Source organism: Perissodus microlepis, chromosome 4, assembly GCF_051167445.1.
Source record: "Perissodus microlepis isolate ML-2025 ecotype Zambia chromosome 4, ASM5116744v1, whole genome shotgun sequence".
NCBI lineage: Eukaryota > Metazoa > Chordata > Actinopteri > Cichliformes > Cichlidae > Perissodus > Perissodus microlepis.
In genome coordinates, this window is record NC_140464.1 from 3,997,633 (window position 1) to 4,021,437 (window position 23,805).

The 23,805-nt window shown below is 38.6% G+C and overlaps 2 protein-coding genes across 5 annotated transcripts; one reads left to right on the plus strand and one right to left on the minus strand.

The window, feature by feature from the left end:
- Positions 1-859: 859 nt before the first annotated feature.
- Positions 860-18,246, minus strand: map2k4a (mitogen-activated protein kinase kinase 4a). 4 transcript variants are annotated; one of them, XM_084925128.1, is made up of 13 exons: positions 17,831-18,246; positions 16,957-16,992; positions 16,033-16,065; positions 12,263-12,365; positions 11,999-12,173; positions 11,782-11,901; positions 11,557-11,676; positions 11,411-11,462; positions 11,202-11,329; positions 5,979-6,056; positions 1,892-2,040; positions 1,704-1,749; positions 860-1,605 (listed from the first exon to the last, which is right to left on the minus strand). In XM_084925128.1, exons 1-13 carry the CDS (start codon positions 17,961-17,963, stop codon positions 1,492-1,494), a joined length of 1,287 nt encoding a protein of 428 aa, XP_084781254.1. In that variant the 5' UTR covers positions 17,964-18,246; the 3' UTR covers positions 860-1,491. The 4 variants fall into 4 exon arrangements, with proteins under 4 accessions (XP_084781254.1, XP_084781255.1, XP_084781256.1 ...); XM_084925129.1 differs by lacking the exon at positions 16,033-16,065; XM_084925130.1 differs by lacking the exon at positions 16,033-16,065 and having other exon boundaries at positions 12,263-12,353; positions 17,831-18,245.
- A 3,462-nt stretch (positions 18,247-21,708) lies between these two features.
- Positions 21,709-23,677, plus strand: tmem220 (transmembrane protein 220). The gene is made up of 6 exons (XM_084924757.1): positions 21,709-21,899; positions 21,978-22,007; positions 22,103-22,163; positions 22,399-22,522; positions 22,755-22,814; positions 23,345-23,677. Exons 1-6 carry the CDS (start codon positions 21,798-21,800, stop codon positions 23,475-23,477), a joined length of 510 nt encoding a protein of 169 aa, XP_084780883.1. The 5' UTR covers positions 21,709-21,797; the 3' UTR covers positions 23,478-23,677.
- The last annotated feature ends 128 nt before the right edge of the window (positions 23,678-23,805 follow it).

The following is a 23,805-nucleotide window of genomic DNA, read 5'->3' on the forward strand; positions in this document are numbered from 1 at the left end:
AGGCGGGAACAGAGCCTCTTCTTGAAGATGTGCTTAACGTAAACAAAGTACTTCAAAATAAAACGCCTAAACGTTAAATTACACATGGTTAGCTCTTTAAAAACCGAAAATTATTTTATATTATAAAAAAAAACAGAATCACTAAATTTAGTGCATGTAAGCAATTTTTAGATTATATTGATTTTAGTTTATTATCAGTCTTATTAATACACAATTATTATTAAACTTTTACATAAAGCTCATGTTACATAATATAAACTACACACAATATGGGTTTCAGGGTTCCTGATACCTTGCTGATATCTGATTATCTGCATGCGACCTGGTTATGTTCCCAAAGTGACCAAGAAAAAAAAAAAATCACTGAAACACTTTCAGCCCTGGAGACCTTGCATCAGTTAATCTACCACTGAAATATGAGCAATCCATACTAGTTCTAAGAAAATAATCCTTCTAAACTGGAAAGACAAAAAGTAGTTTCTTGTGACTCTTTGTTCCGCCCAGTGCCTGTTACTGTATGTTTCGCCACTACTTTAGGTTTTGCATACATGTCAATAATATTACTACCACCCCATTAAACTCATAAAGTTAAACTACAGTATGAACCAACACAATTACAAGTAAACAGCTAGAAGAAGTAGTTAACAGTATTTGTACACATCAAAAAGTTGTTTAAATCACAGTCATAGTCTGAGCATCTGAACGTTTTGTGCTTTTCTAGATTCACTAGGAATTGTATGGCACATGGCATAATTTAATATATTACATTTTTCTCCTTAAATAGCTGTCTTTTTGCAGGTGCAGGTCACCTGGATCCAGGCAGAACAGACACTGTAAGAGTAAAGAGGCAGAACACACCTTTAACCTTCTCTCTCTTTATTCATAAATCAGCTTAGAGTCCACTGCACAGCGAGCACTGAGTGGACTGCGGGTCCAACATGACTGACTACCAACACTTTTAAACTGCTTTATACCCAGAGAAGCACAGTTCCATTAAGATACCAAACACGATGCTTTCGTTACATGAAGAGGTGGGAACATTTCACAAAGAGCATAATTCCAGTATGTCGAAGAGTCTCCACGATTTTTGGTTCTATAAATACAAGTTCCAGGGTTTTTTTTTCCTCTTTAAAATCACTGTTACTAAATCACTGAGATGTATCCTGATCAGGATGAGTCATGATTGATTGATTCAGCTGCTATTAATATTTAGGTGACTGTGCGTCTGTGCGTTTGTGAACAAGAAAGAAACAGAAGTGTGTTAATATACAGAAATGACTGAAAGGACACCACTTTTACTGCACGTGGTGCTTTTTTTTTTTTTTTTCTTTTTTTAGGCTTTACAATTCTCTTTTTAACACTGCAATAATGGGACCGAGCAAATTTACACAAGGACTTTTTTTTTTTTTTTAATTACTTAGTTATCTCTTTTTGATGCTGTCATTGCAAAGTGGTTTATATTTATGGATGAGTTCCTGTTTCATCTTGCTATCAGTCCATATACATGGGGGAGCTGGGAGAGGCCGGCATCTGATCCAGGATCCTGCAGACGTAACCGGCTACGTCGACTGAGCGCTCCTCGTACATCTGAATGAACGGATCTCTCTGAGGTGGATTAAAAAGAAACAAATTATTACATTAACTCAAACTCCTAGAAGAAAAAGAAAAACATGAAAGGTTAGGGTGACTTAACATGAACTCACCAGCAGCTCTTTGTACTTTGGCCTTTTTGATTCATCCTTTGTAAGGCTTGAGACGAAGATGAGAAAGAAAGCAGAGGTGTTAAATTATGGGATGGTGCAGTTCAGTGATTGATCCACCGGGGGGCAGAAGAGAACACAGCACAGACTACAAAGAGACAGAAATTCTTGTCTATGGAGGTATTTCTTACCACACATTGACAAAGGCGATGAATTTGGGGGAGAAGCGCCTCTCCTCCGAGTTGCTGAGTTGCGGCGGGTCTCCTCTCACCACTTGGGTCAGCTGATCAAACACACTGTTCCACTTTGGGTAGGGAAACCGTCCCGTGGCCAGCTCATACTGAAACACATAGCATTAAAGTTCAAGCACACTGAGAGCGGAAAACTACAAATATGGCGTAAATCCCAACATTTTCTGCAGATTGCTTTATTTATTAATAAACATTTACTGCATAAAGTATCTTTGTTTAGAAAAGAGAGCAGAGGTGCTACTCCACACTATATTTAAATGTGCTAACGGTTTAAAGGTGAACTTCAGACCCTCCAACAATGACTATGGTGCAGGTTTATTGCTCATACTGCATGCACTGTCATCATGGGCCTAATAAAAGAAAGGTCGCGCCATCTCTGGTAACCATGAGGCTTTCAGCGATTGCCTTTTCTTCCTTTGTTCTGGTCTGTGTGTGCTGAAGGTGCAGTGTGAGGAAGCTGGAGCACCGAGTACAGAGAACCCTGTGCAAGCACAGGGAGAACGTGCAGCCTGCATGTGAATCCAGAACCCTCTTATTGTGAGGTTAGGATGCCAACCACTGTACCACCATACGAGATGTAATCCAAGAAGACTGGTTTTAGAACAAGTCTGCCACATTACCAAAACCAGTCACCACTGTTGTTTTAAACTTGTTCTGATCTATGATTTTTTGAATAATCTGAAAGGCAAGTTTAAAGTGATAGCACTATCAGAAACATGGATAGATGAGGAAAGGGGTTGGGACTTTCACATTGATGGGTATGAATTACATCATATAAATAGATCTAATAAGAAGGCAGGAGGTGTGGCACTTTTTGTTGATAGTGATTTGAAATGTAAACAGGTTGAATATATGTCTGTGGCTATTGATGATTTAATGGAGTGTGTGACAGTAGAAATAGAAAGGGAAAGAAAGAGTAATATAATTGTTACTTGTATGTATAGAAGGCCTGGAACACTGATAGAAACATTCACAGATGTAGTAGAAGATTTATTGAGCAAGGTAAAGGGAAATAAGACATTCTGTATTTGCGGTGATTATAATATTGATTTTTTAAAAATGTCCAATCATAAGGCATCATCAGATTTTTTTGAGTTATTATTTGGAAGAGGGTTCTACCCTCTGATTACTAAACCTAGTAGAATAACTGAAAAGTCAGCTACTTCAATTGATCATATTTTCATTAATTGCTTGGATAGCAGCATTATAAGTGGTCTTGTCATAAATGACATAAGTGATCATTTACCTGTTTTTGTTACTTTAGATTATAAAATGACACGAAAGGAGGAAGTGTGTGTGGACAGATATATAAGAATTAGAAATGATGATGCAATAAATGAGTTCAGGCAAGATCTTATGAAAGAAGATTGGAATGAGGTTTATGTAAATGACGTCAATGCTGCATACAAGGCATTCTTAAAAACTTATTTGGTTTTGTATGAAAATCACTGTCCACTGGTATTATATAAGCAAAAGAAAAAGAAAACTACTGGTAAACCATGGATAACAAAAGGATTAGAAAATGCATGTAAAAAGAAAAATAAATTGTATAGAGATTATATAAAACTTAGAACAAAGCCTGCTGAAATGAAATATAAAGTTTATAAAAATAAGTTAGTATTAATTATCAGAAAGGCTAAGAAAGAGTATTATAATAAATTATTTTACAAAAACAAAAATAATGTTAAGGGTACGTGGAATATCTTAAAAAACGTATTGGGTAATAAATATACATCTTTAAATGTACCTACTTACTTTAATAAGAAAAATAAGGTTGTACGTGATATGAATGAAGTGGTAAATGAATTTAATTCTTTTTTTGTAAATATTGGGCCTAACCTGGCAAACTTAATTAGAAAACAGGATGATTCAGAATGGAAAGGAGATAGCAGAGTGGTACAGTCTATGTTTTTAGGGGAAATCACTGAAAAAGAAATCATAGCTATTGTAGCAGAATCTAAAAACAAGACATCCACTGACTGTGATGGGTTAGACATGGTCATCGTAAAAAAGACCTTGGATTGTATAATCAAACCTCTCTGTTATATTTTTAATCTTTCATTTTATTCGGGTGTATTTCCTGACCGAATGAAAGTGGCAAAAGTTATCCCTCTTTATAAATCGGGAGACAGACATAGTTTTAATAATTATAGACCAGTGTCATTGCTATCACAGTTTTCTAAAGTGCTTGAAAAACTCTTTGCACAAAGATTTGATAGTTTCATTGAAAAACATCAACTGCTAAGCGAAAGTCAGTACGGATTTCGACGGAACAGATCAACAGCAATAGCATTAATGAATACTATTGAAGACATTTCATCAGCAACACATCATAATAAATATACTATAGGGGTATTCATTGATTTAAGAAAAGCTTTTGACACTCTGCAACACTCCATCTTGATTTCTAAGTTAAGAACTTATGGTGTGAGAGGAATAGTATTGAACTGGTTAAGCAGCTATTTAGATAATAGGTTTCAGTATGTGCAGTGTTTAGGCAATTCATCTGATAGAATGAAAATAGAATGTGGGGTCCCTCAAGGTTCTGTTTTAGGACCAAAACTTTTTAATTTATATATAAATGACATTTGTGATGTGTCAAAAATGTTGAATTTTGTTTTGTTTGCAGACGATACAAATTTTTATTGTTCCGGAGAGAACTTGAAAGAATTGGCTAAAATTATGGTTATTGAAATGGAAAAAATTAAAAAATGGTTTGATGTAAATGAGTTATCACTGAATTTGGAAAAAACAAAGTTTATGATATTCGGAAACCGTGTAAAGGAGGAAGAGATAGTATTATCTATAGAGGGAGTATTAATTGAAAGAGTGACAGAATTCCGTTTTCTGGGTGTAATAGTGGATGACAAGTTAACATGGAAATCACATATTGAACATGTTAAAAAAAAGTTGGCTAAAAGTATTTATATCCTGGGTAATGTTAGATATATATTAGATTACAAGACAATGAGAATATTATATTTTTCATTGTTTCTACCCTATCTGAGCTATTGTGTTGAAGTATGGGGGAATACATACGTGACTAATATGAAACCATTATATTTATTACAGAAGAGAGCGCTTCGAATTATGCATAATGTTAAATATAGAGAACACACCAATAATTTGTTTATAAAATCGAAATTGTTAAAACTAGAAGACATAGTGAAATTACAGACTTTAACTATTATGTTTAGGGCGAAAAATAAAACACTACCTCTTAAGTTACAAAGTTTATTTGTATTGTGTTCAGAAAATGGGGACGGCAGAAGGAAGTTTTATTTTAAGCACCGGTTTGCTCGAACCACACAAAGGCAAATGTGTCCAACAGTCATAGGCATAAGAAACTGGAATTCTCTCAGTGATCATCTTAAGTGTTGTATAAATGTTTCTCAATTTAAAATCTGCTATAAGAATAAAATGATAAACCAATATGAAGAAGTTGAAAAGAATAGAATTTAATTGTAGAAAAATGATCCTTTTAGTTTGATATTTAGTGGTATTGCTCATTGTTGAGTATATTGTTCTGTTTGCTTTGTTTTGTTATGTGCAGAAAATTGTCATAGTGTAATTTTGGTTGCCTACTTGTATTGTCACAGATAGGGGGCAGGTATCAATAAGAATTTATTCTTCTTCCTGCTCCTTTTCATGCATGGAAACAGTGTTACTTTAATTGAAAGGAAGGTTGTGTATGGGAATGCATTACTGCTGTACCATGTGTGAAACAAAAAAAAAAAAAATAAATAAAAAAAATAAAAAACTGTATCTAACAGTTTAATATTCAGTTTGCAAGAAATTTAAGTCTTGTTAAAGTATTTGTTGATTTTTTGGGGGAACCCCCCCATAGCTTAAGGCTGACTCTGTTTGCCTTCAATAGGGATTTGTTGCAACGATGCCCTCTGTACACGTTCCTGTGCTTCAGTTTCTAGACCAAAAGAACAACATGCAAAATATGTAATACAATTTCCACAGTCATTTTCCAGGTTCTTTCAGGACCTGAAGAGACGTAAGAAGAGCTGAAACTCACCAGTGTGATTCCCAAACTCCAGACATCTGAGCGGACATCGTAACCTTGCCGGGAGGCGCTGGGGTCTATTCTCTCCGGCTGACAACAGAAACAGGAAGAAGCAAGCACCTTTAAATTGAACACTGGTTTTCAAGGAAAAGAAAAGCTCATCAGGGGTTTTTAGTGATGGAAACATACTACAAACCAGTGGTCCCCAACCTTTTTTTGCGCCACGGACCAGTTTATGTCCAACAATATTTTCACGGACCGGCCTTTAAGGTGTTGCGGATAAATACAAGAAAATAAAACCAGTACCGGGAACCAAAAAAAAAAGAACATTTATTCATAACACACAGGAAAATACCCAGGGAAACAGAGTTAACGATAAAAACGATTAAAAAACAAGTAATGATAAAAAACCACGAAAACCATAAATTTCACACCCGAGCCTCAACTCTCGCGGCCCGGCACCAAACGGGACCGCTGCTATAAACCACACGTGTGTTCTTTAAAGATAAAAACAGTCTGAATCACTAACATATTAGCAAGTACATTAGTGAATGAATGTTCTGAGATGATGCATCTATGCTGTTGAACTGCTGAGACAGCTCCTGAGCAGACTTATGCTCTGACCATAAGAGATAAACAGCGTGTGTCTTGGAGTCTTAGAAAAGGCATTAACGCAGCTTTGAATCACCTCCCAGGTTGGAAAGGTTTGCCCCTATAATGCAATAACTGTGCTGCAGGTTTTAGACACCACCAGAGGTCACTGTGAGTGTTCGGTTTAAAACCGCACACCCTTTCTTCCTCAGCATTAACAGAAAGAAAGCCCACAACCTCCACAGTGCAAGGAAAGCACAAAGGATTACTTTAGTTTGGATTTTAGGATCTAACCCAATGTTTCTCTTGCATTTTAAGTTGCACACAAGATGGTAAGAAAGAAATCTGTGCTTCCAAAACCAACAGCTAGCCCTAAGAGCACTAAACCAGCTCATCGCCTCTGGGCATGCTTTCGCCTGCACAACGACATGCCATCAGCTCTGAGGTTCATCAGCTCGCTGCCTCCTTCCTGCTTTGCGAGGCTTCTTCTGACATTATCAACCTTCACTTTGTCTCAGAGCCGCAGAACAGACACGGGAGCAAAGTGCGTCAGAGAGCTGCAGAGATCTCCTGCTGCAGCACTGAGAGGAGGAGGCACCTCGCTGGCCCATTTACAGGCCTGAATTAGAGGCTGATGTCACCCAGCTGAGTGGGACGCTCTGCGCTGCAGCAAGAGGCTGCACGCATCTGCCAAGACTTCGTCTACACAACCACTGCACATAACGTTAGTGAAGAAATCATTAGACAGCATTTTTTTTCATATCTGGATTTTTCTCTCCAGTAATCAGATTTGCATCTTTGCCCTGAGAAACCAAACTTTATTAGGCTCTGAGCAAATCTGTAAAACAGGGCTCTAGAGTGCGACCAATTTGGTCGCAAATGCGACCAAATTTTTCAGTGGTGCGACTAAAAAAAAAAAATATTTGGTTGCACCTGTGCGACCAACTGTTCAGGTAGCAAAAAAAAAAAAAAAAAAAAAAAAAATCTGCAACCTTCCCTGTGGTCAACAACAGACACACATTTTGCCCCTATCGTGGACTAAACCAATCAGAGATAGTAAGGGGCGGGACCTCTCTGATTGGCCGTGGTCCAGTTGAAAGTGCAGGTGGAAGTGGGAGGTGAGTAGCTTGAATAAAGCGATATCAATTCATTAAATCCTGAATCGACTTTTAAATATAACTGTGTTTTGCCAGAAACGCCAGATTCTCAGATTAAAGCTCACAAAACCATTTCAACAACAACCAAACAGCAGATGAGAGCAGGCACACGGATTCCACACAAAGACGTAAACACGGAGCGGAACCGACGCATCAGAATCAACTTTGTCTTTCTCGGCTTTCTCACCCGACGGCCCGTAGACGGACACGCTGTCGGAGCTTAGCGATTCTGATGCGTCCGGTCCGCGCTGTGATTACGTCTTCTTGCGCTGATTCTGAGCTGCAGGTTTTGTCTCTCTCCAACCAAAATCACCGAGCCAGCAGCAAAAGAAGCAGCAAACTGCGCTTCACATTTGATCAATGTCGTCATGAATTTTGCTGTTTTGCTTCCACGACTATTAAAATCACACTTCATGCACAGCTAGCTCTCTCTCTATCTCTCTCTGTACTTCAAGAACAGTTTCCCGTCTCCAATCTCTGTTTTCTGCATTATTCATTCACTTATTATTACCCACCAGTCTACCGTTGTTTACAGCGCTGTCGGCTGCTGTCTTTTTCTTTTTTTCACTTAAATGACCTCGGACAAGAAAGCCTATTTTTTCTGTTGTTGAATACTGAAGAAATTTTAACTTTATATGCAGAACATTGTAGAATATTTTTAAGGTTATCTGCTATAAAAAGCCAGACCAGGAAAATCTCCTTCATGTTTTTCTGTGTTTTATTCTCAGTTACTTTCACACAAAGGCATCTGCTGTGATGTTCACAATTCTGATGAAGTCAGTACTGATAAATGATCAGAATTATAATATTTCTGACTGTCTGAGGCTAAGCTGAATCGAATCGGGACTTTGAAAACCGGAATCGAATGGATTATAGAAATCAGTGATGATACCCAGCCCTAGTGAGCAGCCTAGGCACGACAGAAGTGGATGTAGCTGTAATAGGAAAAGAACTATTGCTAACTTTTCTGTTAAGTTAAGGCCTGATCCTTCTGAAATTCATAGCCAGTGCTCTGACACGGTGTCATCAATCTTTGAATGCTGAAAAAGCACAGTGTATCCAGAAAAACAGATTTTTTTATATAAATTATAAAATTTGTGTGCGCCTAACTTTTGTGCCGGTACGCCCATGGCAAAAAGTTAGTCTAGAGCCCTGTAAAAGCAGAATAACTGTACTGGATACAACCACAACAGCATTCTTAGTCACAATCATCCACTACCAAACTACTAAAGTAAAAAGAAATTGGTTCAAATTTAATACTTTAAGTATCTACAGAAAAAATAGAAAATTAGCCAAATTATTACAAACTTTATCAGAACCACTAAAAGCTGTGAACAAGAGCTACTGGTCCTCTAAAGTCCAACGTCCACATGCATCCGGTACAGGCTATAGCCTGAGGTAAAGTGTGTGCTCTGTTCCCAGCTGCACCGAGGTCTGTTTTTCTACGTCACTGAGCCTGTAGTAACCAGCAGCACGGCGGTCACACACCTGGTGTGTGTGCCAGCTGGAAACCAGAAACTGGAGCTGAGATTCCTGCACGCTGAGCTCACAGCCGTGGGAAGCTCCCGGGTAACTTGGTTCAAACAGAGTCATGAATGAAGCGCCCTGCCGCGGCCTTTGGGAGAGCGGAGAGCGTGCAGAGGAGGCTGCGTACCACCGGGTCCTAATATCGCCTAACCAAATTTAGAATGGAAACTGCTGCAGAGAGACAAGGAGGGCTAGGAGGTACGGAGGGTCAGAAGGAGGTGTCCCCCAGCTGACGTAACCCTGCGGCAAAAATAACCTCAAGCGATGATGTCACGATGAGATCACCTCTTTGAAAGCTTTGGTGTTGCATGCACACACGCAAGCATGTGTACGACACACAGTGTGATTAATGAGAAAAAACAATGTCACAGATTATTTATCGTCAGGTGTTTGACCTGTACATTAACAAAAATGTTTATCAGCATTTTAAATATTTTTTCCAAATAATAGCAACAGATCTCCAAATATTCTACTTAAAGTCTCATAAAGAACTAAAAATCCTTAGAAACACATATTAGACTGTTTCTTAAACAATTCATTTTTTCTCCTCTAACAGGATTTCAAGTATTGAGGATGGTGTCTCTGCACCGACTATCTGGTGTTAAGACCTTCATGTGATATAATAGGCTGAACTGTTGTAACCTTTGACTGTCTGAGGAAGTCGTTTACAGTCAGCACAAAACACAGGAGGAACATTCAAGACCAGTAACCTTCTTACTGAAAAGTGAAATTATTTAAAATAACCAGTTAATAGTTGATTGGTCCTCAACAGATTTTTTTCAGCTGCACTTTCATGCATCGACTCCATTCTACCACATCCCTGTGCTGCTAAATACCAGATCCAATTAAGCAGCACAACACACTCAAAATATGCTGAACACAGGTTACAAAAAAAAATTGTGGAAGAAGCAAAACTTCTTATTAGAAAGCAGAAAAAGCTTTTTAATGCAGTCGGTGCAGTTTTTATGTTCTGGTGATCATTGAAATTAATGCTTCAAATAAGTACCTAGAGGTGCTTCGGCTCATTTCAGGGACTCCGATGTTTATGAAACCTGTTTGAAGCGATCGTTGCCGTGTGACTCGCGTCATTATCCCGTTGGCAGCAGCCATTAGAAGATGGTGAACGGAGTCTATTACGAGATGGGCAATTTGCAGGAAAAACACACAGTGAAGGTTCATTGTCTATCCCATCCCCAATCTCCCCAACTATCATTTACCCATAATGCATATTGTAGCGTATATTACAAGGTCTTTCTCAGCCACTTTAAATTCAACTTTACTGGTGGCACTTTGTTTATTCAGTTATTCATGGTGCTCCAGTCAGGTATACAGAGAGCTTCACAAAAGCCAATTAGTTTTATTTTTTTAACATCCCATTAACCCACCTCTGTCCTGAACTAGACTCTTACTGTGAAATTTCAAGAGATCAGCAGCTTCAGAGATACCAGAGTCTTTATACAAGGAGAAGACTTGAATAGAAATCTTAGCATGTTTCTATTTCGAGCTCTTCTAAGATGAGCAGGAACAAAGATTTTCAAACCTCATTTAGACCTGATTTTCAGGTAAAATTGCCCCAAAAATGAGCCAATTTTGTTTTTTTTATTGAATTTTTCTAGTGATTATAAACATGTTTTAATGTTTCATTAACCACTGAAATTCATGTTATTGGCTCTTTCCAAGTAGCCACAATTTCTTCCATAAGAATGATGGAAATACACAATGACCAACGTTAGACGACACATTTTCTCCATCCTAATGTTTAACTCAAGCCGTGGTATTGTAGATGGCACTACTGGAACATGGCTGGTTCACTGAGTAACAGCATGAATAAGCAGGTGATAAATAAAGTGGACAGTGACTGAACTACTGGTTTGTCAGAGCTGTCATTTTCCATGAAGCTCAATGGACTCGAGCCGATTTGTGGCTAACTCTAATTCGGTAACCTCATCCTGTTACTCACCGCCATGTACGGTCTGCAACCGGCATCTCTGGTTTTGGCGATGGAGTCCACCAGCTGACCGCTGATGCCAAAGTCACACAGCTTTATGTTGCCGTTCCTGTCCAGGAGGATGTTTGACGGCTTAATGTCTGAGTTAAGAGACACGGCTGGTGAAAAGACACGCAATGATCCAAATGCATTACAATGGAGATAGTCTGGTATCCTCTTACCTCTGTGTATAATTTTCAAGTTTTCTTTTAAGTGGTTAAGCGCCTTCACAGTCTGTAATATGCAAAAACAGAGTTTAGGACAACAAGACGATAATCGGGCTTCTTATATGGATAAAATAAGGAAGACTCAAGTCCAAAAAACTTACAGCTAAAGTTATTTTTCCTAATATTTCTTCTGGAATCACATCATCTAATGAGCCATATACAAACTTGTAAAATTTGTCTAACGAGGTAGCCATAAGTTCCATACAAATCCAGCAGTCCCCCTGAAAAAAAAAAACAAAAAACAAAGAACAAGGAATATTCAGTCACTTGTTTCCTTTGAGGTGAGACATTATTGTTCATTCTGTAACAAAGTGACTCTATTTCACCTCTCTGAACAGAGCACCATAAAACTGCACGATGTAAGGACAATCACTACTTCTCATAACCACGTCCAAGTCCATCAACAGCTGCTTCTGTTCTCTCTCATCAACTGTTGATCGAATCCTCTGAAAATGACAAAATGCTTCCATACGTATCAAACAGACTCACAGACATCGCTCCCGTGTTCAGTTTTAGCTCAGACAGAGAAAGGGCAATGATCACCTTGACCGCCATGATCTGGTTACTCGGCTTGTGCACCATCTTGTTGACGGAGCCGTAAGCTCCTCGGCCGATCTCGCCCAGATCTTTGAGATCTTCGGCTGTGAAGTCCCAGTGCTGCTCTGGGGAGATCTTCAATTTTCCCGAGGACTCGATGCTGTGTGTCCTCAGCCTCTCTCTGAGGGGGAAGAAAGAAAGAGCCGGCCAAAATAACGAGAAACTGGATGAACTACATTAACAGACAAGCCTGGGGGAAAGCTCACTCACATGTGAGGGTTCTGGAAGGGCGGCCCGGCCGTGTTCAGTGTGAATCTAGTCATGGGTTTGATGGGAGGATTGGCAAAGTTCAGCTTCAGGGCTTTACGTTTACCTGAGCGAGAGAAACATGAATCAAACGCCGAGGAAACGACCAAACTCATCCCACATGACAGCTCCAAATGATCAGTGATTGAAAACGATACCAACCATGAAATGAGGCGACACAAGGACTGGGCAGATGATTAAATGCATCCCAACCTCCTGAAATCTATAGATGACATGCTTTTTATAGATTATTGGGATTGGAACTGGCAACCTCTGCAACACCTGCGTATTTACAAAAATACTCATCTGCAAGCCTTCGAACATATTGTTGGTAATTTCGCCAATTTTTCTAAACTCAGCTACCCCATGAAAAGACCAAAGAGATGAGTTTGTGAGCGGTGTAGCATTTCTGTTTCATGACATTCTTTATTACTTTCTGGATTCAGTCCATTCATCCATTTTCTTCCACTTATCCAAGTCAGGGACGTTCTTGCAGTGAGGTTCGAACCACTGCGCTGTGGATTCAATCCACATCCAGAAACTTTTGAAAGGGTTCTTTACGATTGCCTAAATGCACATCTCAATATTATAAGAAAACCTATTCCATTCAATTTTCTTTATGTAGCTTTAAATCACAACAACGGTCTTCAGACGACCCCCTGTGAGCAAGCACTTGGTGAAAGTGAGAAGAAAAAACTCCCTTTTAAAAGGAAGAACTCTTCGGCAGAAAAAGGCTTCTTTAGGTAGAAGGGGAAAAAGGAAAATAAATATTAATGATCATTTGGAAAAAGTCTAATGTTTACTGTCTAATGTCACCATCTTGAGGTTCTCAACAAAATTTAAAAAATTCAAACTTCATGAACTGCAGGCCCCCAGTTTTACAGATTTATTGCATTCATCTTCATCAGACAACAATGCAAATAGCACCACCTGAGGTCACATGCTTCTAGTCACATGGATGTTGTTACCAACTGGAACATGAAGACAGAGGTAAACAAATCTGTCTTCAATATCCTTCTGGATCCAGGGATTCAATTCAGGCATGCTGCAGAGAGAATTTTCATCCCCAATGGAGATATGCAGTCTCAAACTGCACAACAGCATTAGCATGAACACACATATTGGAGTTTATTGGATTAAAATGGGATTAATCCACCAATGAAAACAGTCCCCAACAAACGTACAACTTTTCCAGTTTAAATAATGTCTGCTTAAAACCACACTGGCTGTAGCTTTTGGGAAATCGATAAAAACACAGGCCGTTTTTATTTCTATTCAGGTTTGCTGACAGCTCAGTCAGTTACTTTGGTCTTTTCATGGGAACAATACAACCCTCACCCAAACCACATTTGTCATAAAGCTCATAATAATGGAATTAAAAAAACAAAATAACATGGTGGGTCCGATAAGATGCATTCTAAAGTCAGAAGTTTTATAGATTTGGAGTACTAGATTGTCTTTGTACGGGAAGCAGACAATCTTGTAATATTTCCATGTTGCAATACAGACGGGGTTTTTCCTGGCTGACTACGCACGTAAGCATGACTGAGCAACAAACAGAAGGCAATGAGTTATCTTGATTAAAAGGTCAGCGCACTTTCCTAATGTTTGTATTTTTTGTGATTTTTGAGGAAATGGACAAAAAAATCTGATAATAACACTAAAAAGTTTACTTGGAAAAACAAGTGAATGAATCTCTTTTTGAATAAATCTACTTTAATCAAAAAAATGCAAATAAATAAATAAATAAGTGAGTGGAGCAACCTCACTGACTCAACTGCAAATTTTAAAAGCAGGCTGATACTGGTGTACAGTCAGTTGCCAGTTTAGTATCATTAGCTAAAACTGAAACGATCTACTTGAGCAGTCCTGCAAAAAATCCTCCCTCGTGAAGGTCGTTCAGACAGCTGTTCTAAGCACTCAATGTTGCCTCATCAAAACAATCAGGGTACATCAAACAACAGAAAACCAATCAGTCCCTCCATTATGTCCTGGTAATATAATGGGTATGTATCTTTATAATTTACAACTCATACATAGTAAAGAGGCGGGGCTTTTCAAAGTAAATCTGATATCTCCATTAAGACACTTGATGATGTATAATAATCTTTAAAAAAAAAAAAAAACACCTTAAAAGTGAAAGAATGAAGATGATTTCAGGGAAATCTATGTTATTGCTTTACAGGTGTTTGATCTGCAGGTACTGATATAAATGTGGTGGCCTAAATAATAGAAAAACCTGTAGGTACAATGCATCCTTGAGTTAAATCCAAAGTCATCTGGTCCTCTGTTACCTACGACATTCTCCAGAGACCAAAGACACAAAATAACCAAGCTCCATTGGATGACAGCACCTTTCAACTCTGGGTCTAGGGGGCCACAACAGCAGAACATGGCCTAAGAATAAGTTTTCCCCGATTGGAGACTCTGCCAGACACTCCCAGATGACCCTCAATCTGCAGTTGGATGCGACAGACCTCATACACAAGCTCTAGCTTCTTTCTTCACAAGAGGGGTGGCGTTCCATGTCCCTAACACCAGTCAGGGCAGCCGTGGACCAGACGACAAGGGCCTCCACTCAATCCGCAAGTAACCAAACCCCTACAGCTCCTCACGCAGTTGGTAGGAGTCGTAGCGGATACTATAAAGAGGAGGATTTACTGCAGGACTGCTAGAATGGACCGTTTGGCTGTACAGACCAAATAAAATAGCAGATGAATGCAAACTAGGCACAAAAGCCAGTGAGAAATGATCATGTCACTGTTTATGTTTCTCATAATCATAACTTGCATTACCATCTGGCTTTGTGCAAAACTGAGAATTTAAAGACTCAAATTTCCAAAGCATGTCAACAGTAGATGAAAAAATAACCAGACACTGATGTTGATGCAGAGACAGAAATCCAGCATGCTGCTTAAGCCACCTCCACTTACAATGCAAACAGACCAACCCAAAGATAAACATGAAAGGGTGGGGGGGTGGGGGGGATTAAGAAAGGAAAAAATAAAATGAAATATATATTGGGAAACATGCTCCTCAGGCCAACTGCTCTGATTTCACCTTGAATCGAAGGACAGCTCACTCCACCCAAAATACCACAGGAATGCGAGTGCTGAAATTCCACTAGGTTTCAATGGAAGAAGTTGTGTGAAATGACAACTTCACAGTGTGCGTACCTTGTCTAGACAAGAAAGGCTGGAGTGCACCAATGCCAAGGGGAGGAAAAAAAGTAACACACACACTTATACAGGCACTACTTATGCTGGTTAGTTGCACACTGAAAACCAGCCAGGTAGAGCTTCCATTGCACTTTTTAAACTGGTGTTTCTTTGGTTGGCAGAAGGGGGAGGGGGGTCCGTTGAGAGATCTCGTGCCAAAATATCAATGGAAGCTCTGAATTTTAGGCTTGTGCCGACGAGAACAGACACGCTTTTCCTGGAAGTGTGTCTGACAAAAAAATTAAAATAAAAGTCTTTTTGCGCAGCACAAAAATCCTGACTTGGACAAAACAAACAACATTTCTATAACTGCATGCGTCTGTAGCCTGATATATCCTGATATCTGAAAAGGTCATATTAAAAGCATCAGGTACCGGCACAAGCCTACGTGAACCCATCAGAAGTTTTGACTCAGATTAGTGAAGAACAGCAGGACAGACTCCCCCATACCAGACTGTCAGGCAGAAACAAAGGGATGAGAACTGTTGGTGCTGAAGCAAAAGAGATTTGGCTTACTTGGGGGAGCTCCAGACAGGTTTATCTGAAACCCTAGAGGTGAGAAGACAGCTTTTTATTTTTATTATATTTCACCTTCCATACGCCAGCCTGTGTTATATACCTACTACCTACTACTACTTTGTCAGTTTTGACTTTAACATCCCAACAACTCAAAAGCCCGAGAAGCAATTTACAAAAACTGCCCTGGCTTTAGTTTCGGAGCTGTCAAACATTCGGGTGCATCTATCGCAGGTTAAATGCATTTCCTGAATGGCAATGCACTGGCATGCACGCATGTTTATGAGCCAAGCACTTGGAGCAGGATGAGGTGTCAGTCAGTGAAGAAGGAAAAATGGCCTGCAGGTAAAACTAAAAAGGAACGAGCATGACTTATGATCGTGAAATTATTCGAACTTAAAAACAACAACAACAAATGTGTACATAAATAAAACACTTGTTTTTCCTCTTAGGACAGCTCACCATCCATCAGCATCACGGGAGGAGTTAGGAATCGTTAGTTAGCAGCATTAAAATGAAAGATGAAATACAGTCAGGGAAAAGTAAACAGAGACAGGATTACGTGACGTAAATGTAAATATAAAAATTAAACAATCAAAGCACTTGAAGGTTATGTTATCGCTAACGTTAGGCTTAATTAAAGTGGCATCAAGTTTATTATTGTGACATCTACGAGGGCTGAAAAATGCATGCATCTCATTTACACTGATTACATTAAAGTGAAATACACCTAATTCCAATCAAGCAATATTCACCTTCATGATTCAGGGATTCTTACATCAGTATATTGTGAGATTTATTTTCTAAATCAGAGTATGTAATAGCTGTTTCATTTTCCCAAGAATTTACTATCCAGATTAAACACTGTATTTTTAAAGTCATCTGCTTATCTGACTCTACTAAGTCAAGGAAGTGTGTAGCTACCTGTTTCACTCTGACATCTCCAGCAGGTGTTGGACTCTGAAAGTTAAAATGAGAGACTGTTTGTACAAAAACCACAGCATAGGTAAAGAGCATTTTCGTGTGGTGGTGCTGAGAAAGCCTTCACTACTGTCTGCACAAGCAAGTATGGAGATGTGCTGCACTGAGTTGCATAAACCTGCTGCTTAATAGATCTGCAAATAATGCATCCGATATAACTAAACTCCAATAACGAATCCAGCTATTTAACTTACGTTATTTCCATCAACGTACAGCAAATATTTCTGAGAAAATCTTAATCGTTGGGCGTTTTGATAAAGTCAGCCTACGTAACACTAACATAACTGAGGTGCAAGCCACCGCATACGTGTGGAAGAGCATCTTGAATGTCAAGAGTGCTGCAACCCAAGTGCATTCAGAAACACTGCTCTAATCTAAGCTGAACAATGTCCCTCCACTGTCTGTGTTATTTACCAACATAAATATTTTAATAGGTTTATGTACGATAAAGAAATATCACCGCGAGCTAAAATTGCCTGTTTTTGTAATGGGACTTGGCGAGATTATGTCCAGGCAATAGAAAAACAGGATGCAACGGGGCAATAAAACACCAAAAAAATGGTAACAAGGACATTTAACTCGTTAGAAAATAAATAATAAATTGATTATTTTTCCAATTGGTGAACTCGGAAATAACAGCTCTCCTGTCTGAGGGGGGGATGCTAGTCCGCTCCCTTGGGAATGTTTTTCAGTCCTGGGAGTAGCCTGAGCCTCCCACGGCTAGCCTTGCTAACATTAACCTTCACTGCAGCAGAATGTGAGCCCTCCCCTCCTCCTCCAGCTTCACCAGAATATTTTCCCACCGCCTCCCACTTACCCTGCATGCTGCTCATGGTGGTAATGTGCTGGGACTGGGACTGGTGCTGCTGGTGTGCTCCTGCGTTGTTGCTGCTGGGTGTTGTTGGGTTGTTAGGGCTGGGAGTCGCCATTGTTGTGTGTTTGAATTCCATCAGCAGCACCCGGAGCTGCAATGCAGAGACTCGGAGAGCAACTTCACTCCCTTCCCCACGGCCACTCTAACCGTTGCTAGGCTAACAGCCGCAAAAAAAGGCAGGTAGCGGCGCTTGAAATGCCGTAAATTGCTACAGCTTTTTAAAACGTCAGGGCTACGTTAAAGGCCACCTTTGTACCAACGTTAAAAAAAACAAACATACAGCCAAGCTAGGCTAACTAAACTGGCTATCCCAGAGGTTTTACGACCCGCAATCAGCTGACCAAATGACACGGACATGTCAACACCCACTGTATGGAGGGCTAACAGTGCCAACATGAAATGCGTATGAAATGCGTATAAATAATTCATTATCCCTGACGTTCTAAGTGAACGGACATAAACACTGGACTCATTTGGAAGACGGTGGTGAAAAACGGTACACCAGTATATTAGATATAATATGATAATTAATCAACAGACTGTTCTGTAGAGCTCTCCTAAAAATACTATAAATGTGTACATAACTCTCAATTCTCATTGAAAAAGCCCTTTTCATATTTATTTGTTTGTTGTTATTTGTTGTTTGTTAGACTTTCAACACTTATAACAGACAGTTGGTGTTTAGAATACAGTTGACTAAATTTTGATAACAAATATTTTTTTAATCTGGCATGATATCACTCTTCAGCACCTGCTGGTCCAGATGTTTCTGCCCCCAGTGAAAAGGTTCTGAGTTCTTTCCCTGCATTAAAATATTTTCAGTGTCAGTTAATTGATGTTAATTAATTAATTGAAAATAAAACGCTATAAAGAAGTATAATACAATCTGAACATCAGGCATAAAAACAAGCAAGTGACACAATTTAAAATATACTGACAGTGCTCCACTGAAAGTGTCCAGTCCAAGATTAACTTTGACATCAGCCAAACTTATTTGTTGTTGAAGAAATAAAACACTGAAATGAAGAAAACATCACCTGTTTGATATCACTTAAGAGGAGTAAATCCAGTTTTTCCATCCATTTAGAGATTAGGGTCAGTGCTTTGGAAACAGAGTGCTGGGAATAGACTTCTTTTCAGGTGTGCCAATTAGGTGAGATCTGACAGCCTGGGCAGCTCATAGCTGCTAAGGCAAACTGACTGTTAGGCTAACCTCAGATTTCCAAAAACAATGGAGCACATCTCCAAGTAGACTCTACATTGACAAATCATTTAGACAATTGAAGATCGTGTCACTACATTCACAACTAAAAAATAAATAAAAATAAGAAAAAAACAAAGTGTATTTGGTGAATGTAACAACAGAAAAAGCATTTGACTTGCACTTTGTCCCACGATCCTCCATCATTACCAGTTGGGATTTTAGTCAAAATCCGTAATCGGATACCTGGCAGCCAAGTGGACACCAACACTAACTGATTGTGGCAGTCATCCATTCTCTGTCTTGACTTGCTGTACAGGGTAACCAATCATATGCTAGAGTCTGTTGGCGATTGACAGCTTAAATTATTCCATGATGCACTGCAGCACAGGAAATACAAAATAATAAAACAGTGAAATAACTCTCTGTTTTCAAATAAAATGAATGGATATTTATTAAATCAATTATATTGTATTGTATTGTATTTATTTACGGCTTGATTTCATTCATGTAACTTTATTTATTTATTTATTTAGTTATGTCATTTTGGCATCTTTGTCCCTCCATACCTATATTAGTAGCGGCCGACACGCGAGCAGCAGACAGAACCGACGTTCAACGGAGTTTGTTTCAAAATAAAATACAGCAGTGCTTGGCTAAAATGTATTAGGAGTCACATCAATGTCCTTAAGAGATATTATAAGCAGGAGATATGACACAGAATCCTGAATTACATTTTATGGAATAAGAGAAATTTAATTGAAATTAAACTGAAATTGAGGTAAATTGACTATATTAGATTAAAAATAAGTATCTAGTGGTGTTTCACCTCATTTTAGCTCACTGCCACATTGATTAAACCTGTTTGTGACTCAGTGTGCTTTCAGTGTACTATCCTGCAGAATGTGTAAAAGCGTGCCAAGAATCAGCCTTCACAGCTGTACATAAAAACATCCAAATTACCAAAAAGCTTTTGAACATGTTGCCCTCCTTCCTGGAATAATCTACAAGCTTCAGGCTGGATACATGTTAAAATAATAGTGCCTAAGGTTGCACTGAAGTTCATCTGAGGTGAAACCTTTTTGCTTTTTGTTTTGAGCTGGATGCTGTGTCCTTATACTCCTTATAGATCACAGTTAATTTAGATAATTCTCGAAATAAATGCATGGTACATTTAAATTAATATTCAGGGCACATTTGATTGTCACAGTATAAGACAAAAAAGCAAAATGTAAAACAGGCGAAAAATCAGTGAGAAGTGAAAGAGCAGTGACCCATGACCAGCACCTGCTAAACTGTCTTGTGTTGCTGCTTCGCTGCACCTGCTGTCACTTTGATTTGCACCAACGTAATAGATTCCCAATGGTGTGTGCACACGTGTAAATCAAGTTATTATTTATTTTAATGCCATTTTTACCACATACAAGCAACGTCAAAGCTACAGTTAAATTTTGTGGGCTTGAAACATCTAAACAAATGAAACTTTACTAGTATAATATAAGAGGCTGAGTCTGTTGATTTAATACAAAAGTGTTAAAGCAGTGTTTACACATTTATATTTAACAAAAGAAGAAGAATGAAACAAAAAAAATAAAAATCTAAGCAGCTTTGTTTGCTTTAGTTTAGATTTTCAGACATTTTTCTTTCTTTTCTGGTCTTTGTTCTGACCAGTCACAAGGTTTATACTCATGGTACTTTTATTTTGTAAAGATATCATAAATCTTTGCAGCAACACCTCCGCCCAGCCACCATATTGGTGCGGGGAACTACTGTAATTCCTAGTGCATTATTAAGGCATATAAATATATATCATAACCGGGATCTCCATTATTAAAATGAAAATATTTCATGTCAGAAACGTCAGACACTGGAGACAAATAAATGCAAACCTTCAAGTTTTCATATTAAAACACACAGAGAGAAGGAGCTTCTGTAAAATGATATTTAACTGCATGCTTTGTGTAAGTAATGTCGAAACATAGCCTGTTCCTTTTTGCGGTTTTATTTCGAACATGTTAAAATAACACAACAACAACAATGACAACAAAGAAAAGAAAAGACCAAAATACAATAAATCAAACCTAACATGAGGAAAACAAAACAATCCTCATCCCGATAAAGCATTTAAAGGATTTAGATCATATTTCCCTGCTGTGGAGAACTTTATCAGCACCGTTACAGTAGCAGAATATGGAAAATTTTCCCCGATTCCATCTTTAACTGGTCTCAGAACCCCGCTGCAAGATGGCGGCGGCAAGGACGCGTCTGATTAATCGGATAAGGCGTGTCTTCTAGCAGACTAACGTCATTGCGGACTTTTGAAATGTGTGCTCGATTTATCGATCAAGGTGTCCAGGAATAAAAGGGTGCCAGGTTTATTTGATGCTTACGTACACGTTTGTTTGTTTTAGAAGATGCTTGCGGGATATGACATATTAAATTAACAACTTTAATTACTTTTTTGTGCAAATTATGGAAAATTATACAAAATAAAAGGTAAACGTATAAATAAAATAAAGAAACAACGCGATAGTGAGTGTCGTTTACACCGCCTGTGGTGGATGCATCCGTCAACAGATGTGATAGATATCGAACGAACCCATCACGGTTTTGACCAATTTGACAGCCTTGCGGAACTGCAGGTGCGCCTGCTTTAAAATGTGTGCACGTCCCGTTGGCCCGGGCGGGGAAGTGAAACAATAAGCAGCTATGGGAGAAGTTTGTAAGGAGAGGAAGCCGTGGCTTCGTGTTGTTTGGCAAATCTGCAACGTTTTCATGTGTTTGTTCTTCGCTCTGGCGTCGTACGTCCAGGTGAGAGTTTGATTTTTTTGTCCTCTCAGCACTTCTTTGAACTGTGATCAATAACTATGTCCTGACTTCCCGCTGCAGATCAATGATCCAGATGCAGGTTTATGGATGGTAAGTTTACACAAGAGTACACTTTTTTTGGTCCATGTTTTTAGACATTTTGATCTTTTTGCACAGTTTATTATAAACACCACCCTCTTTTTCAGGCTGGTTACGGCGTCCCTGCAGTCCTGAGTGCGTGTATTGTTGTGAAGCCTCATGTGACAGGTACAGGGATGAGTTTGGAGTCATTTGCCAGTAGATGCTTCGCTTATTAATAATAAAGTCCTCATATTAAAGTGCATGAAGCTGGTATCTTACGTTGCTGCTGAACTTTAATCCAGTGCATTTCCCCAGTGCACGTAGCGCCACCCTGCGGCTGTATCCTTACTGTGCAGCTCGTTGCAGAGTTTGGGTTGTGATTTCAATTGTTTTGCCTTCATTATTTTTGTTTCCTTTTCAGAGACTTTGCCCTGGAGGCGTGTTGCTGACCTTCATGTGCTGATTTCCAGTGCGATCAGTGCCATGTTGGGATGGACGCTGTACAAAGAGCAAATCACACAGATCTTCCAGAAGGAGGAGGGCAGGTATGCCACACCTCACCTGATCTGAGAAAAACAAACCGTTTACGCATTTTTAGGCTCTCCATTCAAAAAAACGTGCTGCCTGTCAGATGGTATAACTATAATGAAGCTTCACTTCATTAAAGGCATTCTGCTGTATCATTATAGTTTAATTCTGTATAAAACACTAATGTAACATATTTTGCAGATTATTATTTTTATACATGGATATTTAATATAGTTTTTATCCCTTTAGAGAATTTTCAGGTCTCGTTTTGACTGCATTTTGGCTCCTCCTGTGTCGCCACTCTGGAAGGTAACAGATTTAGTTTGAATCTCATTTCCATCTTATACTGAGAACTTTACAAAATATTTTTGTCTTTTGTTGTTTTGTTTATTCTTGACTTTTTGATTTTTTTTTTTTACTTTTAAAAAACTTAACTTTGTATAGTTTTGTGTGTGTGTGTGTGTGTGTGTGTGTGTGTGTGTGTATAATATATTATAATAATTAGCATAATTAATGTGAGATTTTTTTTAGAAAAACAATTTAATCCTAGTGATTTTTCTGTTCATTTTTCTGAGGTAAACTCAGAGAATATCCAAATGTTACCTCATATTTTTGTGTCAAAAGAATATCCTCTTCATGTTTTTTAAATTTAATCTCAGCAAATAAATTTAGCATTGTTAATTAATTTCTTTTTTCTTTTTGTTTGTTTGTTGTTTTTGTTGTTCTTCTTCTTTTTTCTGCCTACATTGAGCCTATAACTCAACCATACTTTTTTGTCCTTTATATTTCATCGGCTCTCTGTTTTCCTTTCCTCCCCCCTCATCTCCTCATTTTGTCAGAGCTCCTGTCGGGATACTCCGAGTCTCCACAGCTGCTGCCATCACAGTCTTCCCATTTGTGGCCTGGCTTTACTACCACATCAACAAGGATCTGAGATCAGACTGGCCTTCACACTGTACGACTGCCATTTAGACATCAGCCTGTTTTGGCTGATGAAACATGATTAAACACAAATCTATGACAGCTAAAATGCACTGATCCGTTTGAGTTTTTATTAAACACTTTTGTAAAATAATTAATAAAAATAAAAAAAAGTTTAAATAATAAACTTTATCTTCTGTTAAATCAAATGTAATTTTCAAGTGAAATAAAATAAAGTGAATTTAAGACCAGTCTAGTCTAAAAGTAAACTTTTTCCATTCTTCGGGTGGCAGCATAGACACGGCCAAAAGAGACAGTAGAAGAAGAAGGTTGTGACGTATTTTCCTGTGTTTAGTAACCGTTCCCTGGCTACGGATCT

Bases quoted from the DNA above. Each gene is read 5' to 3' on its own strand.
- map2k4a (XM_084925128.1), bottom strand. From the start codon at position 17,963: ATGGAATTCAAACACACAACAATGGCGACTCCCAGCCCTAACAACCCA. The intron at 6,057-11,201 runs GTGAGTAACAGG...TTCTGTTGTCAG, and splicing joins GTTGCAGACCGTACATGGCG to CCGGAGAGAATAGACCCCAG. The intron at 1,606-1,703 runs GTGAGTTCATGT...AATCCACCTCAG, and splicing joins CAAAGTACAAAGAGCTGCTG to AGAGATCCGTTCATTCAGAT.
- tmem220 (XM_084924757.1), top strand. From the start codon at position 21,798: ATGGGAGAAGTTTGTAAGGAGAGGAAGCCGTGGCTTCGTGTTGTTTGG. The intron at 21,900-21,977 runs GTGAGAGTTTGA...TTCCCGCTGCAG, and splicing joins CTCTGGCGTCGTACGTCCAG to ATCAATGATCCAGATGCAGG. The intron at 22,164-22,398 runs GTACAGGGATGA...TTTCCTTTTCAG, and splicing joins TGTGAAGCCTCATGTGACAG to AGACTTTGCCCTGGAGGCGT.